Source organism: Hyperoodon ampullatus (genome assembly GCF_949752795.1).
Source record: "Hyperoodon ampullatus genome assembly, chromosome: 19".
NCBI lineage: Eukaryota > Metazoa > Chordata > Mammalia > Artiodactyla > Ziphiidae > Hyperoodon > Hyperoodon ampullatus.
This window is the reverse complement of record NC_136932.1, coordinates 13,083,696-13,103,783: the sequence shown is the minus strand read 5'-3', so window position 1 is coordinate 13,103,783 and position 20,088 is coordinate 13,083,696. Positions and strand designations below refer to the sequence as shown.

Genomic DNA, 20,088 nt, shown 5'->3' with positions numbered 1-20,088 from the left:
ATTAATTAATTTTAAAAAAAGAATTACAAAAAGAACCAATTAAACCCAAAGTGAGCAGAAAGAAAATAATACAATTCAGAGTCGAAATAGAAAACAGACAAAATAGGAAAAAGAAAAACAATATAGAAAATCAATGAAACCAAAAGCTGCTTCTTTTTTTTTTTTTTTGCGGTATGCGGGCCTCTCACTGTTGTGGCCTCTCCCGTTGCGGAGCACAGGCTCCGGATGCACAGGCTCAGTGGCCATGGCTCACGGGCCCAGCCGCTCCGCGGCATATGGAATCCTCCCGGACCGGGGCACGAACCCGTATCCCCTGCATCGGCAGGCGGACTCTCAACCACTGCGCCACCAGGGAGGCCCAAAGCTGCTTCTTTAAGAAGATTTTTTTTTTTAATGGACAAAAACAAACCTAATGTTACAATAAAAGAATTTTAAAAATTAGAGGTGACCAATAATGACCAATCACACCAGGAATAAAAACACCCAGTGGCTTTCTGTTGGGCTGAAAAAGTAAAGAATGAGCAGTGGATGTACACAAATCTTTACTGAAGCATAAGAAAGCCAGGCTTACCGTGTCCTTAATAAGTGGTATACTCAAGTATTACTCAGGATAATTTTCACCAGGATTTGAACAACAGGAAACTATTTAAGTACATAAGTCGATAAGAATAATAAACTAAACACGGTTACTGACCTCCTCGGGGAGAAGGAGAATCGTGCCCTCCAATGACCACGAGGATGCCGGAACCTTCCAGCTTCTCTTTCCATTTTTCAATGATAGTCATGGACTTGTCCTGAAAGCACGAGGACGTTGGCAGGTCAGGAAACTTTCCTCCAAACAGTCAGAGGTGACTTACACTAGGGCTAAATCACCAACAGGAAGTTCATAAATACCTTACTGGCATCATTAAAAATGGAAAGCTCCATGGAGCCTTCGAAGTCCTGCTGCAAAACAGACCCCAAGCACTCGTCCAGCCACGGTTCAGCGTCATGGACCGGGAGGATAACAGACTGGAATTCAAAACAAACCGATTGAGAAACAAGTGTGGAAACTGAATACTCTTTCCATGGCTCTAATTTACTTCCCCATTACCATCCGCACAATGCTTATTTCCAAAGGGCAAGACCTGACTTACAGAGTAACTCAGAATAAGGCTTCCAGGGAAAGAATATGTCCTGACAAAAAAAAAGGTGTCTATGCCTCCTCTCAAGATTTATTGTCTTAGATTTCCCAGAATTGGTCTTTTGGATGCTTTTGAAAAGGAAACAAAAATCTGAAAGGCATCAAAAATATTCCCAATACAATGGCAAATTCATGTGTTTCCCAATCAGTGGTCAGAAACATCATCATTTTGGTTGAAACAAGCATCTGTGTATCTTGAACCCACTCATGAAATAAGCATTTTCAGTAAACCATGATGTTAGAGAAACTGCAACAAAGAAACCCTTTCAAGTACACCCTATACTTGCTTTAACAAAGTATGGGGGCGGGGCTGGGAAAAGGGGAGGTGACCTCCCTCCAGCTCTCTCTTCCTTTGCTCTACTCAGTTTAGGATAGTTTGGCACTGTCCTCTTCTCATAGGGCCCACATAAAACAAAAATTTATGAAGTGTATGGAGTAAAACCAGTGAATCTTGACTGCCAACAAAACAACTGATTACAGGATTTGTCTTAATTCTGTACTATTACCACATTAAGCAATACAGAATACCCAATGATAGAAGTTACAGTCAGTCCTCACCCTTGAGTTTATACCCTAACGAAGAGTGGACATATTCCCAAGTAAGAAAACAGAAACACAGGTCATCCAGGTGTGAGCGTGTGTCTACATATGCATACATGCATATATGTACGAATTATATATCTATACAGAATATAGATATTTTATTTTATTTATTTATTTTTTTAATTAGTTTCTGCTTTATAACAAAGTGAATCAGTCATACATATACATCTGTTCCCACATCCCTTCCCTCATGCATCTCCCTCCCTCCCACCCTCCCCATCCCACCCCTCCAGGCGGTCACAAAGCACCGAGCTGATCTCCCTGTGCTCTGCGGCTGCTTCCCACTATCTATCTACCTTACGTTTGGTAGTGTATATATGTCCATGCCTCTCTTTCCCTTTGTCACAGCTTACCCTTCCCCTTCCCCATATCCTCAAGTCCATTCTCAAGTAGGTCAGTGTCTTTATTCCCGTTTTACCCCTAGGTTCTTCATGACATTTTTTTTTTTTTAATTACATATATATGTGTTAGCATACGGTATTTGTCTTTCTCTTTCTGACTTACTTCACTCTGTATGACAGACTCTAGGTCTATCCACCTCATTACAAATAGCTCAGTTTCGTTTCTTTTTATGGCTGAGTAATATTCCATTGTATATATGTGCCACATCTTCTTTATCCATTCATCCGATGATGGACACTTAGGTTGTTTCCAGCTCCGGGCTATTGTGAATAGAGCCAGAATATAGATATTTTAAATGCTAAATCTGAATATGGTTATGAAAAGCTCACAGATATAAGCACTGAAAATACAGTTCTGTCAAGTTCTTTACTCTGAGGATCTGATTCAACAGTGGTATCCCTTCCTGCATTTATGTTATCCACATAAATAGTTCCCTAATTTACATACATATTTACTTTACTTTGGAATTATTTTTTAAAGGAAAGAATATTTTTACTGTTTTCAAGATCTACAATACAAAACATAATGTGAATTTCTGCCAAAGATGAGCCTTGATTAATCTCTGTTCGCACTCCTGCTGGTGCTTTAACGTTGATTTGGGCAGAGACCCTCATAGGCTGCCCAAGAGAAGAGGCGGTGGTGGTGTGGGAAATGGAGACCCAGGATGGGGAGAGGAGAGAGGGAGGGATGGAGGGGAGCGGGGCGGAGAGGAGGACGGAGTGGAGAGGAGAGGAAAGGAGGGGACAGGAGACGACCGCAGAGTCGGGGAGTCAGAGTCAGGGAGGGGTACTGGAGCTGAGGGGCGGGGAGGGGCGAGGAGGGGGGCGCCACCCCCATCCCCACCTCCCACCCCCGCCAGCCCAGCACCTACCACTTGGACGGGGGAGCGGGCCTGGCCGAGGGCGGCGGCAGCCGTGTACCCGCTGGCCTGCATGGTGCGCGCTCCTCGGGCCGCCCCGCCCACTTCGGCCTACGGCGCGTGCGCGGGCGGCTCGCCGGGAGGCGGGGCCGAGGCCGGGCGCCTCCGATTGGCGCAGAGGGACGTCGATCCAGCGGGGACCTGCAGGCAGTGGAGAGGCGCGGCCTAGAGCGGCGGGAGGACAGTCCAGCCACAGCCACAGGCACAGCCCCCCCACCTTCCACCCCGCCACAGCCACAAACACTCGCACACGCACACACCCTCCCCCCCCCGCCCCGAGGGAGCTCATCTGATCCGCTCAGAGGTCCGCAGTGAAGCAAGTGTTACAGGAGTTCCTGGGTTGTGCAGAAGGTGGGGTTTGTGGGAAGACGCTGCGCTGTCCCGGTGGCTACGCCTTCCCACGTGTGTCCCTTCTCTGACCAGGAAAGGTTCTATGTGAAGAGCAGGTGATGGTCCCCTGCACTGGCGACGGGACACCTGAGCGGCCCCCTGTGGAGCACCGGGCCCCGGGGTCCCGCGCCGCCCGGGGGCCGAGGGGACCGCCTGTCACGCGGGTGCCCCGACCCATCTGGGTCAGTGAGCACGTCATAGCCTTTACCGCCCCAAACTAATGTTAAATGCAAATCATTCTACAAAGTAGCAATTATGATAAAGCCGAACTTCTGTTTCATGTCTTGTAAGCATCACTTCAAATGTCATTTTTCCTTAAACTGCATCAATATTTTCAAAGCCTATTGCACAGATTGAAACGCTTCGGTCAGATGAGTAAAAATGCATCCTATCTACAAAGGATAAAGGACAAAAACAATCTGAGAATTTGTTTCCAAGGACTTGATGTGCTCCAGGGGTTGGTGTATTAGGAATAGTTTCATTTTAAGGGACTAGGTAAAAAGTCGCATGATAGCTTCCAGAATGTGCTGTGGGCTTTGGAGCTGGACTGCCTCAGTAATCAGTGGGAGGAAGAGATAAGGGGTCCCCACGGCGTCTGGCACCTCCACAGCACATGCTATCGGAATTGGGCTTGGCTGCTCCTGTCTTGCTTCCTGTACATCCTGCTGCCAGAAGTTTGCTTTTCACTGCCTTCCCCCTAATAAAAATTTGGCTAGAGTCTGCTTTTTGCAAACATTCAGAGTGCCAAGAGGCACTTCAGAAGTGCAGGGTTTGGGGGGATGTGCTGCTGAGATTCTTCTCTTCATGGTAGAAACATTCTCAACAGAGGGACCAGACTATGGGGCCTGACACCACCACTCCAGAGGGACACGGACATAGGGAGGATGTGGGGTAGGATGAGGAGGTGACAAAGTCATGGACCCCTGGAGAGGAAGTGATGCAGGTCTCCCACAGCTCTTGGCTCACCCAGTGACTGACATTTTTCTTTATTTTTAAATATTGTTTCTGCAGACTGTTGGTGAATCCTGGTTGTATTCAGAAAACTCAGTGCCAACTGCCAGGGCCTCCAAACTTTAAAATGCCAACAGCCCTCTTACAATGTGAGTATAGGCAGCAAAGATGGGCATAAGTCTGGACTCGGCCACCCTGGGCCCAAAGTCAGCATGAGTCTGCCCTGGGTGCACCCATGAAGGGTGAGGTCAAGCTTGAATGCCAGCAGCTGGACGTTCCCCTACAGCCCACACTGCAAGACCTCCAAGCAAGTGTCCTGTCCAAGTTTCCTGATGGGATGAACCCCAACAAAGCTCCAGCTGGACCTCCACTGGGCAGTGATGCTGCTGAGAGGTCAGGAGCCACCCAGCACCATGGACGACAGTGCACTTGGACTGTCAGAGATGGGCTGCCTGTGGTGGCCGTAGTGCCCTGATAGTAAATCCATTCACGAGGGAGCAACCAGCTGTGTGACTGTGTGATGTGCACCAGTGTCCTCTTTTCTACGTTCTCATTTTTGTAAAGGCTAGTTGAGACTCATTGAGTTGAGAAGAAGCTGGAGCTGGACTTCTTACCAGCCTTGGGAAATAATGAGGTTCCCATCACAGGAAGCATTCAGTTAACAGCTGGGCAAACGTTTGGTGTGGATTTGATGGGACCATTCAAGTATCACATAGAATGTTTGTCCTGGCCTGGGTGCCCACCCCTTAGCCCAGAAAGCAGAGACTGAGTCGGGGTCTTTGCAGTGAGGGTTTTTGTTCCCAGGAAGCTGGGGCAGGGGAATGAGGCAGAGGAGGAGCGAGTCCGGGACCAGCATGATGCCTCGTGGGGGCCTCCATCATGGGCAATTGGAGCTGAACCCTTGGACCTTCCCAGAGCTCTGGAGAGTTGTCCACCTGAGTGTGAGGGACAGAAGCCTTACCTCCCGTGCACTTCAGGGTGGTGACTTCAGGATCCCATAGGTGGCCCCCAGCACGGGGATGCACAGCACATTGCAGGCCAGGTGTGCAGCGGCCCTGGCTGGACTCAGGGTCAGGACCAAGAGGGTGGGAAGGGCTGATCAAAGGGCCAGAGGAGCCTGATGTGTGATCAGGAAGGCAAATGGAAACTCAAAATAGCATCACCTCTAACCACCACATTGTAGAGTTAGCATACGTGGATCATTCTGAAGTGATTTAAGCAACTGCTCTTCAAATTCGGGATGACTCACAGGTGGGTGCCAGGTGCCCGTGGGAGCTGCGTGCACAGCACAGGGTGTTAGCGCCTGAACCCCTGTCTGTGAGTCGGACAGTGTCTGGTGAAAGGCCAGGAGAGGCCAGTCAGACATCTTCCTCCGAGATATTAACAGGAAAATGTCATCTGTGGGAGAAAGGGCTTGGATAAATTCACATCTGATAGAACTTGGAGGAGGAGTGGGGACACCAGAGGTGTTAGGGGCCACCAGCCAGTGCTGCTGGTGTCACTGTCAAAGCCGGGGCCACTGGGGCCTGGCCAGGCGGTTAGTGAGGAGGCTGCCTTAGAAGCGGGGTGCATCATGGGGCAGGGTCCAACACCGGCTTTCCCCTTTTATGGGGCAGAGTGAGAGTCTGGAAGATGCAAGGAGGGAAACGCCAGCCATCCCTCCCTGTGAGGAGCCAGCCATTCCCTCAGCCCGTGCCGGGCCTTCCGCCTCCTAGGACTGGCCCACACGGGGATGCTGCCCACTCACAGGTCACCAGGCCCAAGAGGCAGACTGGACACTGACCCACTGATGAGGGAGCAGCATCCAGCAGCCACCAAGGAATCAGTGGCCTGTATGTGAATTGGGGACATTCATTGCCTGGCCCTCAGCACTGCCTCCCTGACCCTGAGACCTGAGGCTGGATCTCAAAGCTTCCTTAACTGGACTTTGTTGCGAGACACTCCCGCATGGGTCTCCCATGCTCCCCACCCCCCCCACTCAGCTGGGCACCCTGTTACCTGGGCTGTTTTGTGAGCAGCCTTGAGGAATGAGGTCATGGTGCCCTCCAGGAGGAAGGGCGGACGTGCAGCATCTGTCTGGGCCCTGTCGTGTCACCCCCGGGGAATGGGGACTCTGGGAACCCATGCACACATGCTGATCCTGACCCTCTGGCCACTGCTTTTACTGTGAGTTATAAACTGCTTCACTCTACCCCAGGAGCCTGTGTTTTTGGTCAGCACCTGGAGAATGTGGCCTGCCAGCCATCCTGTTAGCTTGAAATGAAGGGAAACCTCTGACCCCTTCATGGTTCTGGGCAGCGTCCTGCCCTCACAACCCCGCCTCCCCTCCAAGGACCTGGCCCTGGACCCACCAGCTTGAGGAGTCGCAGGCTATGAAAGGCAGTGAGGAAAATCAATGCATAAAGCCCCAGCATGAGGGGGTGAGTCCAAACACTGACACACTTTTATCTTTTCACATTCTAGGGCCTTCCCCACAGCTCACTTCCTCAGAGACCCCACTGCCCCGCTGGCCCCATCTGCACGGGATCCTCCCGCTAAGTGCTCATGGCACTGTCTCCCCCTAAGTTGCCGCCTCAGTGGGGGCAGGGACAGTCTTTTTGTCCACTGCCAACTCCCTGCGGCTGGCAGAGTCCAGAGGCCACGTGAGCCGGCTGCCGATGCAGGGCCAGGACGTGGAGGCTGAGAAGTGGGGGAGCTGCTTCCCAAGAGGGCCCAAGGGGGCCTGAGGGAGGCCCCGGCTGGCTCTGCACACCTGCATCCAGGGCACGTCAGCCCTCAGCCCAGTGGGGAAGCAGAGTGCCCATCCTGGGTGGGGCGCAGGGCTCTCACCAGCGTCCCTGAAATCCCTGTGTTGCTTCGCTCACTCTGGGAAGATAGGTCCGTGAAGACACTGCTCAGCTGTTCACAGGAGCCTCTGACCCAGAATAGCACAGGGGAGGATACATGCTCAGGAGAGAAGGAAGGAAGAATGAATGAATGCGTGCGGGACAGTCTACCCGTAATGAAATCTAGAACAGGAGACGGTGTCTACACTGGATCTAGTTAGAGTCCCAATAATGTTATCAAATAACTCAAAATTTCACATGGTCAGTGTAGAAATTGCCAAACACCAGGTGTATTCTGTCTGGATAAACGGCTGGTTATTTTGATCAGGGTGGACAGTAAAGTCAGGTGATCATTCAGCCTCTCCCGGAATTCACGTGGTGCAGTTCCAAGTCTGTGGACGCGGCTGCAACTCCCCCCACCCCCCACCCCCCAGCCACATCCAGCTTCTCAGGAGTCCCACAGTGTCTGGATTCCAGCTCCTCTTAGAACTGGACTATATGACAACTCTAGGCTCATGCGGTCCCCTCCCACGTTGGCAGCTGGGTGGGGGCTCTTCTCTCACATCCTTGCCCTGGTTCCACTGCCCAGGACAAGTGAGCAGAACATCATCAAAGCCACAGTTTGTGAGGACTCCCTCCCCGAGCTGAGCCCTCTCACTGGTCACCGATGTCCATGACTCTTTTGCCTTTCCCGAGCGGGGAGATCTCTCTGTAAGGGGACTTGGCATCGCTTTGGTACATACTGCAAAGTTTTAAAAATCTGTTAAAATGGATGGAGCCCTAAGCAAATAGGAGCGTGTTTAATTTTTTTAAAACAAACACTCAAGTGCAAGAGTATTTTAGGGCAAATCTTGTCTTTTGAGGACACGTCTGGCGTTTTTACACTGCCCATTGTGCTTGTTGGCATGACTGCTGAGCTTCCTGAACTAATGGTACAGAAAAACAAGAAATAATAACCGGCAACACTGAGTTTTGCCAGACTTGGGAGGAAAGGAGAATTGGCCCCGAAACACTGGCTCTTGCCAGTCTGTCCCAGTCTAACAATTGGTGCTCCAACCAGTGATTCGACAAATCGCAAGTTTGCAACCAGCCCACTGAGGGAGCCCCGTCTGTCCTCTACTTGCCCACCGCCGACTGGCTGAAAGACAAGTCAGAGTTTTCTCCTGAGAAGATCCACAAATGTGTGGAGATCTGTTAAATGGAATTAGAGGCACTGCTGATAAACTCTGTGCTGGTGGCAGGAAACCTGAGTTTCAGGTTTCCTGGCACTGGGATCTGGCTGTTGGCTGTTGGCTGGGCTGGTGAGACTCAGTGATTTGCAGAGGGCCAAGTGAAGGAAGTTGCATGGGGTCTTTATGGAGCTGTGCAGGGCCCAAACCACAAAGCCTTGCACAGGTGAAGGGTTTTTGGCCTCACCTCTCAGCCAGTGGGCCCTTCACTCCCCCTGGAGCCGAGGGAGGCTCTGAGATGCCTTTGGCTGCCCCCTGAGCTGGGAGCTGCCCGGCTTCTGCATGGCCTTCTAGGTCCTGCCTCAGATCTACCACCCTGGAGTAGCCTGGAGTGGCCTGGCTGTGGAGAAAGGCCTTCTCTGACCGCTGGGCACCCCTGTATCGTCTCGCCCCAGGGCAGCGGCAGCCAGTTCCTGGCCCACATGGAGTACTGTGGGGACACCAGGGTGTAATGCAGGTCCCAGCTCATCACAGCCTCCCTTCAGCTTCATGTCCTCACCTTCAAAACAGACTAATAATGGCTGCATGCTTGAATGGTGTGAAGGCCCTGAGGGCGGGGCTGGGGTGGGGAGACTGTGAGGGAGCTGCTGGGGCAGCCGGGGAGAAAAGCTGCCTGTGTGGAGTCCACGTGGGGCCCTTGCTGGAGCCATCACAGGGAAGGGTCAGCTGGATGGAGCGGGTCTGAGCCGGGACACGCAAGGTGACAAGGGGAAAGGTCCAGATGGGATCTGGTCCACGAAGCCTCGAAGAACATTCTCACAAAGCCCAAATGTGGCTTCAGATTTGGCACTGACCTCGCTCTGTGCCATTGTCCAACACGTGCATTTGGAGAGCTTGTGAATCAGTACTCCTGGCTGAACTGGTTTAAGCTGGCTTTGAAAACATGGGGTTGGCTGGTTGTCAATGTCCTGGTAAGACCAGTGTCAGGTGCAGCTGAGTCCAGACCCTGCCAGTACTGTCAGTGGATGTAGCCCCTCTCTGCTCGTGGGTCCCACTGTCCCCTGGACGCCTGAGTGGCTAGGAGTGGCAGAGCTTCCTGCCAGCATGGCACCCACGTCAGAGGCCTCCTCCCTCCAGTGTCAGCAGAACTGGCCTTGACCAACTCATTCCAGTTTGACTGGAACCTTTCCGGTTTTAGCTCTGAGAATCCCACATCCCAGAAACCTGTCAGTCCCAGAAAATCAGGACTGTTGGTCACCAAACGCCAGCAAGAGCCAGTGGCCAACAGGGCCTGGGCACAGCCAGGGCTCAGGGGACGTGAAGCTGTTTGGCGGCGTCACAGAGAGGTAGGGGCACCTAGTCCCAGGCAGACAGGACTAAGCCTGCCCAACCCCCCAGCAGGTGGGGACAAGGATGCTCTCATGCTCCAGGCTGTGGGGCCCGGTCACCCCTCCCCAGTCAGCTCACCCTGGGAGAGTTTCCTGGCCCAGAATGTTTCAGGGTGACTCTGGGACGTAACAAGGCTCGGACTCCTGACCTTCTGTGGCCGTCACCACCCCCGCTGGGCCAGCCCTGCCTGTCGACGCCCCAGATGGTCTGCATTACCAGCCACACCATCAGGGACAGATGCGATGTCCACCCTGAGGGACCACAGCCTGAGCTTCGTGGGCCATGTCCAGCATGAGGAGCCCCCGAGTCCAGGCTCAGGGACTCCCCCATGGCCCCTCCATCTCCACTCTGGTGAGGACACCAGGTTGCCAGTTCCTGTGGGATTCCTCCTCTGCATTACCTCTGTTTCTACCAGGAAAGTGCAAGAACATCTTCAACAGCAGTGGTGGTTGTTTCCCAGACTCAGCTCTGCCCTCCTCTCTGTCTGGCCACTGCCTGGCCCAGGTCCTGCCCCATGACCATGCACACATGTCCTGGCTGTCAGGGTCGGGGCCACATGTGACCACAAGGTGAGGCCAGCGGTCGGGTCCGGACCCCTTGGAGTTACCTGGGGAACCAGCTTCCCTATGACTAGCCTGTGGGATGCAGAGCCTGCTTCCTGACTGGAAAGGGAGGGGATGGTGAGGGCACAAACCCGTGGGCTGCCTGTTGAGAAGGGTGACACCGAGTTACCTGTCACCCTTACTGGATTATCCCTTGGCTTCTTGTCTGCCCTAATTTGGAGAAACGTTACAAAAAGCAGCAGAGTGCCATGTCGGCCAGGTTAGGGTCACCATGAGGCCCCAGGCCAGGCCTCTCTCAGATACCCCTCCTCTCCCAGTGATGGCTGTTTCACCCCGTGGACACTCTGAGCCCAGGCATTGCATCCGGCTGACCACACTGGCCACTCCTGGTCCCAGGTCTGGAGGGCATGGGGGACATGGAGAGCCCGCAGTGACCAGGCCTGACCCACCCACTCACCTCGTTCCCTCTGCTCACGTATCTGAGGTCGTGTTTTGTCTTGTTGCCCTGCAGGGACTCACGGGGACCTCACTGAGACAGGCCATATATCTATGGCCTCTGAACCAGCTAAGAAAAGCAAATTTTAGTCTTTTTGGGAATGGGGTGGGGTTAGGTTAGGTTGGCTCAGCTCAGATTTAAAATTACAAGAAATGGTAACCCAGGACCTAGGCGTGTGGGCAGCACAGATGGCGCTCTGTGGCTGAGGGCCATCTGAGGGGAGACACAGTTATTTTTGCTTTTTGAGGTTTAGTTCTTCCTGCTTGGACATTTTGGGAAGTACAGGAAACACATGGCGTTTAACTAAGGGAAAGTGCCTCCAAAACCTTCCTCTTCCGTAGGGAGTATGCCCGGCGGGGACGAGGCACTTTACATGTGGGCGACGGAGAGTAAAGGCCCAGATGGGACTTGGAAGGGGCATCACTGCTTCGTTAGAAAGCTCGAGGATCCTTCCTAGCTTTAACTTTCTCAGAAGGAAAAATCCTCGCAGTTTACCTAAAATAGTGATTTTTCAGGAAAGGATTAAAGCTGCTTATGATACACAGAAATCACCCTTGCAAGCAGGAGAATGGAAAGAACAGAACAAAACCAGAGCCTGGAAGCATGTCATCAAGAGCAGCTCTGCACCCCAGCCTGACCCTGGGGCTGCAGTTCCTGGGGTCACCCCAAGGGGCCGCCATCATCAGTCCCATGACGTGGGCAGGGGCACAAGGTCACGGACCCCACGGTGGAGCTGGGAACCAGGAACCAGGCTCTCAGCAACAGGCCCTCAGTGGTGAGTACTGGTGATGGGGTCTGGCCCTGGGACCCTCAGACAGCCAGAGAAGGCCCTTCTGGAAGGTGCTGCCTTTCCCTCCCCCATAGCTAGTGTGGGTGCCTGCAGGAGCCTTGGGGCATCGACCATGACCTGAGGCCAGGGCCAGGGCCCGTCCCTCCTCCCACCTCATGGCCCTCGCTCACAGGCACACAAGCCATGCCAGTTAGTCCAGTGGCTTCTCGCCTCTCTTCTGAGGCAGGGGAGGAGGTATGGGAGGCTGGAGTTGGCCTCCCAAGTTGGGCTATGTGAAGGGTGTGGCTGGAGTTCACGCCCTCGGGGAGACAGTGCAGAGGACAAGGGAGATGGGCGACGCCCAGAACATGGTCCCACATGGCCGGAGCGGCGGGCTGTCAGTAGCAGACATCCAACGGCCATGGGATGCTGTGCAGGACACCTTTCCCCCAGGATGTGGTGGAGACTGGTCACAACGGGCCTTTCAAGTACACATCTGCTGAGGTCAGAACCTGTCGCTGGTTCAAAGTCCTGTTGAGCACCTATTGTGTGCAGGGTTGAGCAAGACATGGGTGTCTCAGGGAGCTGGACCTGGGGGCTCTCACCTGCCCACCTGGTAGCACCGCCCTGACCACCACCCTGAGGATGGCAGTCTGACTCCTTCCTGGGGAGGGCCCAGTCTAGACCTTCACTGGGTGAGGTGTGGGCGGGAGGGCCCGGGCTCAGCGGGCCGGCACCCCAGGAGCCATGTTGCATCCCTGCCTATGGCTGCGGCCTCGGGGGGTCTGAGACCCTAGAAAGAGTCAGGGGGGACCGCGGGGTGGGCGGGCTGGGCAGTCGCCAGGAAAGGAGACTGTGGACATTCAGAGGCTGGTCACCCAGGGAGATGGCAGCCGCTCTGCCCGCCCTCGGCCGGACTTGAAAGAAGTGAGAACAGACAGAATTCAAAGACGCCAACAAAAGGGCTTCCTGTTGACACCAACAGGCTTAAGTCTTTTCTCCTTGCACCCTAATGCCGGCGCCCCGGCTGGTGCTGCGTCCCCCGGGCGACACCACGACCACAAGAAGGAAAGTCATGCCACCAGCCCCCAGCTTGGCAATTTGTTCTCTAAAATTGGGCTTGAAATCCAGAACCTGTCCCACAGGCACCCACGCCGGCCTCATGGTCCATATAGCGCCCTGCAGATTTCCTGCTGGGGCCGAGGGTGCAATGGGGCCACCGTGGATGCTCCTTACTTAGTTTACCGAATCCCTGCAGAACTCTCCACATGCACACACATGTGCACACGCACATTCACACGCACACCTGCAGCACCCAGAGGACACTGTGCTGCACGGCCGGGAGGATCAAGGAGAAATCCCTCCTTTTTCCTCTCAGCACCTCCAGAAGAACTGACCTTTTCTCAGTAAGTATTTACTTTTTAAAATGAAGAAGGATGACTTTAAACATTTCAATGAGCTCTCTAGACTCAATCATAATCTTTCACCTCATTTTCTCCATCACATGCGAGGCTGGCCGGCAGACTCTAGGGGTGGTGGGAAGGCGCCTCCCCACCAGGAATCAGCAAGGGGCCCAGGGTACCTGGAGTCAGATGGCCCCTCCACGCTCCAGGGTAAGACCGACACCAGTGATTTCCAGTGGCTGCCACCGCTGCTCTGGGCTAAGGGGGGTCAGTACTGGATAGTGGGGAGGACGGAGGGAGAGGAGGGTCCATGCTCCTGAATCACAAAGGAAAGCAGGGCCCTCACCCACCCTGGAGCCTAGGCACGCACCACCTGGGCCCCCGCAGCCCCTGCAGGCTCCACACCGTGATTTTATCAGGTCCATTTACAGATGGGGAACGGTAAATCCAAGTGAAGATGGTTTTCCCCAAATAACATGCAGAGAATGCATCAGCGCAGCTGCAGGGCAGCCAGACCTGCTGCAGGGCCTTCTTGGGCTTGGGGCCCCACTCACACCAGCAGCTTTTCAGGTCACTCAGAAAATGGGCCGGAGTAACACACCCAAGTGAGGGATAGGTTGCCTCAAAATCCCAAGAGGCCCACGAGTCTTGTGCCTCTGCCGTGGTTCTGGGAGGGGCCGATGCAGCAGCTTATCCTTCACCTTAGGAAGGATGTCTCAGCACGTCCCACGCAGAGGGAGAAGGCCCCTGAATTTTTTTTTTTTTCTTTTTTTTGCATTACGCGGACCTCTCACTGTTGTGGCCTCTCCCGTTGCGGAGCACAGGCTCTGGATGCGCAGGCTCAGCGGCCATGGCTCACGGGCCCAGCCGCTCCGTGGCATGTGGGATCCTCCTGGACCGGGGCATGAACCCGTGTCCCCTGCATCGGCAGGTGGACTCTCAACCACTGTGCCACCAGGGAAGCACCCCCCTGAATTTTAGTTGGATGTAGTTCCCACCGTCTGACATGCGAACGCCTGACTAGTAGGTCTAGAGTAGTTGCTTCTTACTGCTCACTACTTCCCATCGGCATGATGTCGTCAAGGCAGGGGACCAACGTGCCACCTTGTGGAAGGGAATGGCTCAAACTCCCCGAGAACTAAATTGTGACATAGGCCTACAGAGGGTGTGTACCCCTGAGCTAAGACAGTGAAGGTGTATCTCCGGCCTTGCCAGCTGAAGGCAAACTGCTTCTGGTGGGCGTTCTGGATTAAAAGGCATTTTCCAGATCACTAGCTGCATACCAGTTACCAAGGGATGTGTTAATTTGCTCAGTCAATGGAACCGCAGCTGTTACAGCAGCTGCCATTGGAGTCACCGCCTGGTTAAGTTTATGATAATCCACTGTCACTCTCCAAGACCCACTCTCTTCTGCCAGATAGGACAGTTGAATGGGGATGTGGTGGGAATCGCCAGCCCCGCCATCTTTCAAGCCCCCAGTGGTGGCACTAACCCCTGCTGTCCCTCCAGGAACGCAGTGTCACTTTGGTTCACTAGGTGGAGGCTATTCTAGTGGCTTCACCTGGCCTTTCCCACCAGAAGAGCCCTCACTCTGCAGGTCAGGGAAGCAATGTGGGATTCTGCCAGCTGCTGAGGGCGCCTATTCCAATCAAGCCTGGAACTGGGGAAATAAACGCAGGATGGGTTCTGGGACCCACTGGATTCACTGCGAGGTGGACCTGAGCTAAGATTCCACTGACCACCTGACCTCCATGAGCCCCACTCTGACCGCAACACCAGTGATGTTTCGGGTCTTGGAATCAGGGTCAGTCCAGAGGCAGCAGCGTGCAGTCATCCCAAAATTTCTGAGTATTCCCTTTTCCCCGAGGCACAGTTATGCTGGTGAAAGGCCGCTGGTCCCTTGGGGAAGGGATGGGGGGAGAAAGAGCAATAATATGAATTGCTGGCAGTGTATGGGGGTCCTTCCTTGAGGGCACCTGGCTTCCCCTTCATTTGGGGGCTTCTGGGCCTGTAAACCGGCCCTAGTTTGGGAACTGATGTCAAAGCCATGACTCTGTTTTTACGATTCGGGTTAGACTTTTGTTCACCTGACCTAGAACTTCTCTGCTTACACAGATGGAGTAAGAATCCAGCAGGCTTCCCATCTGTCTCACTTCTAGGAACACCAAGGCCACAGTCTGTGCCAGGTGACCTGCTTCCTTGCTGTCCATCGTGGTGAACACACCCACCTTGATCCTGGCGGCCGAGCGCCCCCGCGGGGCCCGGTCACCCAGGAGCCAATCACTCTCACGGCACTTAGGGCTCCCGACCGAGCGGCCGTGCCTCCCACTCTAAGTTCTGACCCACAGAGAAGGGGATGGGAGCCCTCCAGGGGTGCCAGGGCTCCCCTCGAGGGTTTATTCCTCACTGTTGTGGGGGAACCTGTGTCTGGATGCTCCCAGGTGGGTGAGCGGGTCTCACCTGATGCTCTGTCTCCTCAGCCTCTGAGCCCCTCCCCCCTGCAGGAAACCGAGGCAGATCCGGCATTTCCCATTCACTCGCAGGGGGGTCGTCTCTTGGACCGTGTGTCAGCCGAACAGCCAGCCAACCAGTCAGAGCCCTTCCTGCTCCCGCACTGCGACCTCAGCTGCAGTCTCTGCTCGTGGGCCCCTGTCAACACCTCGATCTTCCCTACACTGCACCCCACACCCTCCTCTATCCCCTCGCATGTGCTCCCATAAAGCAGAAGACCCAAGTCACTCTTCCGGAGTATAGCCCACCTCCTCACGGGTCACACCTCGTACCCACCTTCAGCGGCCTCAGGGGAGGCTGTCACCCTTTCCCCAGGAACCACAGGGTTGACCCCTCAGACGTGGACGTCGGGGGAGAGGCTGACACTATTGCGGGGAGGGTGGTGGGAAATGCCGCTTTGGGGACATTGCCACGGGGCTGGGAGCTGGGTGGCCCCGCCCACATCTTCTCATGAACTTGACGGTGCTCATGAACCGTCGCCTGGGCCTTGCTCCCAGCTCCTACCCAGTATTTTCTTGAATAGACGTTTCCTCTGCCTTCTTGAAGGAGAGCACACATCGCACTGTGGCATCAGAGGCCAGAAGAACGAGTTTGTAATGAAAGCAGCTCACTGCCTGGTGAGCTCATCTATGTCCTCTTTAGGGGGCCGCACCCGTGACCTGACCTGATACTTCTCATGCCGTCGGCCCCACCTGCACATTCCGGCCCCAGGTCCCAGCACCTGTCCCTCCCCCAGCCCCTTCCTGTGTCCCCTCGACACTGTCTCCTGGTCTGCCCAGCCCATGTGATCACCCCCTGGACCCTCCCGAGACCCCCAGGGCCCGCACTCCACACCCATCCTGCATGGGGGTCTGGGGCCCAGGGAAGGTGAGAACCACACGGCACATGGGATCTCACACGACCATGTCCGCACGGGCCACCAACTCAGCGAGGGGACCCCCAGTCGTCCTCCAAGGCTACCTTCCCTACTTCTCCTGGTTCATCGGCACCGTCCATCCAGATGGAACCCTCGGGGCAAGTGGACGATGGCCTATGGCCGCAGTGACACCTCCGGCCTTTTCTATTAACTGGGGCATCCCCCCCTCCCCCCTAGCCCCACGGCAGGGCCCACAGGCCTGCCCTCAGCCCCTCCAGCGGAGGTAGCCCTGAGCTGCCCGGCCTACTGTGGCCTCTCCCCAGGGCTGGGCGAGTGAGAGGGAGGCTAACTGCACGAGGGGGATGAGGCCCCACCTCACAGGCTCCAGACAAGCGTGTTTTATAGCCGCCCCTGCCTGCTTCCCTGGGCTGAGTCACCGAGGTGCGGGTGACCCAGAGCTGACTCAGGGAGGGCCTGTCCCTGGGGCTCCCAGCTGGGGCCGCAAAGTGGGGGAGCCCAGTCCACTCGGTCAGTTCCCAGGTGGTGACAGCACTGTGCACTGTCCACTCCATCCCCCACCCCTGTTCCCAGCATGTGTCGCTTCCCCTGGGGCCAAGGTGGGCCTGCACCGTGGGACCTGGGCGGGGAGAGCTCGGGTGGGCCTGGGCTCGTCCAGGGTGTGCACAGACCCTCTGCTGAACCTGCCTTCTCTTTTTCTTGGGCAGGAAGGGGATTTCATACCTGGTTTCCTTGAAGGCCAGAGTTCCCCTGGTCACTTTCTCTATGCCAGATGCCCAGATTCCTGGGCCCACAGAACAGGCCACCATGTGCAAGCGCAGGGGTGCAGGGCCACAGGGGGCTGGACAGGGTCCCCTTCACCCTGTGTCCAGCTGTCAGCAGGTGTGGCTGGGAATTCATATGTGAATGGGACTGCTGGCTTGGCACCTCCAGGGCCGCCTGCCCTGGGCTGGTGGGTCCCGGGGCGGGACTGCGGGCTGGGGGAGGGGCAGAGAGAAGCTGTGTTCCTCATACAGGAGGTTTTGGGAACAACTGAGAAAACAGGAACTCGGGCCTCTCTGCAGGGGGATCTTATCTCCCTGTGAGTTCCTCACCTGCTATTGGAACCACAGTGGTGTTGGCACGATCCTGGGAGCAGGCGACTCTTCCTCAAGAATTTAGGGCCTCCCTGGTGGCGCAGTGGTTGAGAGTCCGCCTGCCGATGCAGGGGATACGAGTTCATGCCCCGGTCTGGGAGGATCCCATATTCCGCGGAGCGGCTGGGCCCGTGAGCCATGGCTGCTGAGCCTGCGCATCCGGAGCCTGTACTCCGCAACGGGAGAGGCCACAACAGTGAGAGGCCCGCGTACCACAAAAAAAAAAAAAAAAAAAAGAATTTAAAGGCGAAGGGTCATGTCTTCTGCAACTTATAAATGGCCCAGTGGAAAATGAACAAATGTGCACACACAAGACACATAAAGGTGTGCCCGCGCTGACAGAGGGTGGATGGATCGGAGGGTGTGCGATACTGGGTGCACGGTACCTGATTTGTGCAGCTTCAGACTTTTGAAAATGCACAACTGGGACGTAACTTGGTACTTGCTGTGTCAGAAACTCCCCTCCTCAGGGAGGCAGCGTGGTTCTGAGTCCTTCATCAGAAGCTGGTTCAACCGGCAGCTGACTAGGGAGCAGCCCATGTGAGCACCTACTGGGAGACAGAGGAGCATCCACTCCCATTCTCCCATATGGGAACATACGGGAGCTCCAGTTGAGCAGTGAGCCTGGCACACGGTGAGGATGTGGACAGTGAGGCTGGCACCCATGCACACACCCTCTCAATATCACCACCCTGGAGTCTCCAGGGCCAGGGATGAACCCAGCCCAGCTTAGGAGCCTTGATGACAGGGCGGGTGCAACTGCAGGGTTGTAGAAACGTGCACGTTCTGGGGGCACTGCCAGGCCTGGCCTGTAGCTGCCAGGGACAGTTGCTGGGATGGAGCCCAGCAGGCTTCCCAGGAGAAGTGATGCGTGAGCTGAGTGAGGAGGAGGGCTGTTAAACCATGAGCAGCACGTACTAACCAAATATGTGGTGCAGGGTTGGGGTCCTTCTCCCCTGAGGGGCGCTGCCTCAGGGGACTCTGAGCACAGAGACATTCCTGCTGGTGTGATGGCTGTGGGGTCACCACAGCTCACCACCTGGCAGAGTGGGATGCTGCTAAGGCCAGGCTGGACAAGGTGGCTGCAGCAGACAACGGCGATGAGGGCGCAGGGATAATCATACCCCTGGCGCTGTCCTTCAGTGCTCACCCAGTGCACATACCTGGCAGACCGGCAGGAGCCCCTCACTTCTCCCTCCCACTTTTCGCTGCCTCATAGACAGCAAACATGCCAGCAGATTAGGTTAAGGAGGTGATTGCGTGAAGGTGTTTGGGTTGGGGCCAGCCAGCACTCTCCGGGCTGTTTCACGTCATAATTACATGTTGCCGGCTGCAGTTGCTAAATGTTAAATTACAAGCATTTGCTCGTGATCCATCATTTCACCACAATTACAATAATTATGTCCCTATGAGGAGGTCAGCAAAAATGACCTCGAAAGAGGAAACAGAGTGGCAGAAATGACGGAGGCCCTGAGGCTGAGCAGGGAAGGTGCTGGGTCCATGTGTGAACCTCCCTCAGCAGGTGGGGGGGGGTCTGGGTGTTCTCACGTGACCCACATACGTGATTGGCAAGTGCTCTAAAATATTTTTTGAATGCCAAAGAGAGAATTTCCTGGACATGTCTGGGAAAACTTTTAACGTTTTTCTGGAAGCATCCAGTTTCTAGGGGAGGAAGTTGATTCTTCAATGAGCAGATTCAGGTGACTGGACATTTTGAATAATAGAATGACCATCAATATACATTTGAAGACATCAACACTGGGCAAAAAATGAAAGCATTTACAGAGACTGGGCTGTGTTAGTGTCTCCAAGAACTCATGCTCTAGGGAGAGTGGTGGGGAGGGGGCTGGGAAGAAGGTGCCCCCCCACAAGGTCCCGAGTCCTGCTGAGAGTCAGATGGCACCTTGACCCCCGAATCAACATCTGTGCTGAGCCAAGGTTATCACACCCACCTGATATGAGGCTTTGTGTGATGATGTCACACACCCTACATCTCCCTGAGAATCGAGACCCCACCCACTTTGCAGGTAATGAGACTCAGAAACAGACCCTGACCCCACTGCCCGTGTGGACCAGACCAGAAAGAGGGCCATGTCAGAGCCCAGGTCCATCCATCACCCACAGGGCCTACCACACCCCAACGTTCAGAGGCTGGGAAAGGGTGTCCAGCCCCACAGACCCCACCCCAGCGAGCCTCCTTCCTCAGGTGGTGGGTTCCTGCCACACTTAAAAGAACGACTGGACTGTCATACAGAGCGAAGTAAGTCCGCAAGAGATAAACAAATACCATATTATTAGATATGGAATCTAAAAAAAAAAAAAAAAAGGTTCTGATGAACCTAGGGGCAGGACAGGAATAAAGACGCAGAGGTAGAGAATGGACTTGAGGACACAGGGAGGGGGAAGGGTAAGCTGGGACAAAGTGAGAGAGTAGCATTGACATATATACACTACCAAATGGAAAACAGATAGCTAGTGGGAAGCAGCTGCATAGCACAGGGAGAT

The 20,088-nt window shown here is 54.6% G+C and overlaps 1 protein-coding gene across 1 annotated transcript in view; it reads right to left on the bottom strand.

The window, feature by feature from the left end:
• Positions 1-18,580, bottom strand: part of B3GNTL1 (UDP-GlcNAc:betaGal beta-1,3-N-acetylglucosaminyltransferase like 1) — a gene marked incomplete at both ends in the record, with an annotated part of 128,371 nt that extends 109,791 nt beyond the window's left edge. Inside the window, 3 exons of the mRNA XM_079725936.1 lie at positions 695-794; positions 895-1,011; positions 18,506-18,580. Of these exons, the coding sequence (XP_079582062.1) occupies positions 695-794; positions 895-1,011; positions 18,506-18,580 (292 nt within the window). The remainder of the gene's footprint in view (positions 1-694; positions 795-894; positions 1,012-18,505) is intronic.
• Positions 18,581-20,088: the final 1,508 nt, after the last annotated feature.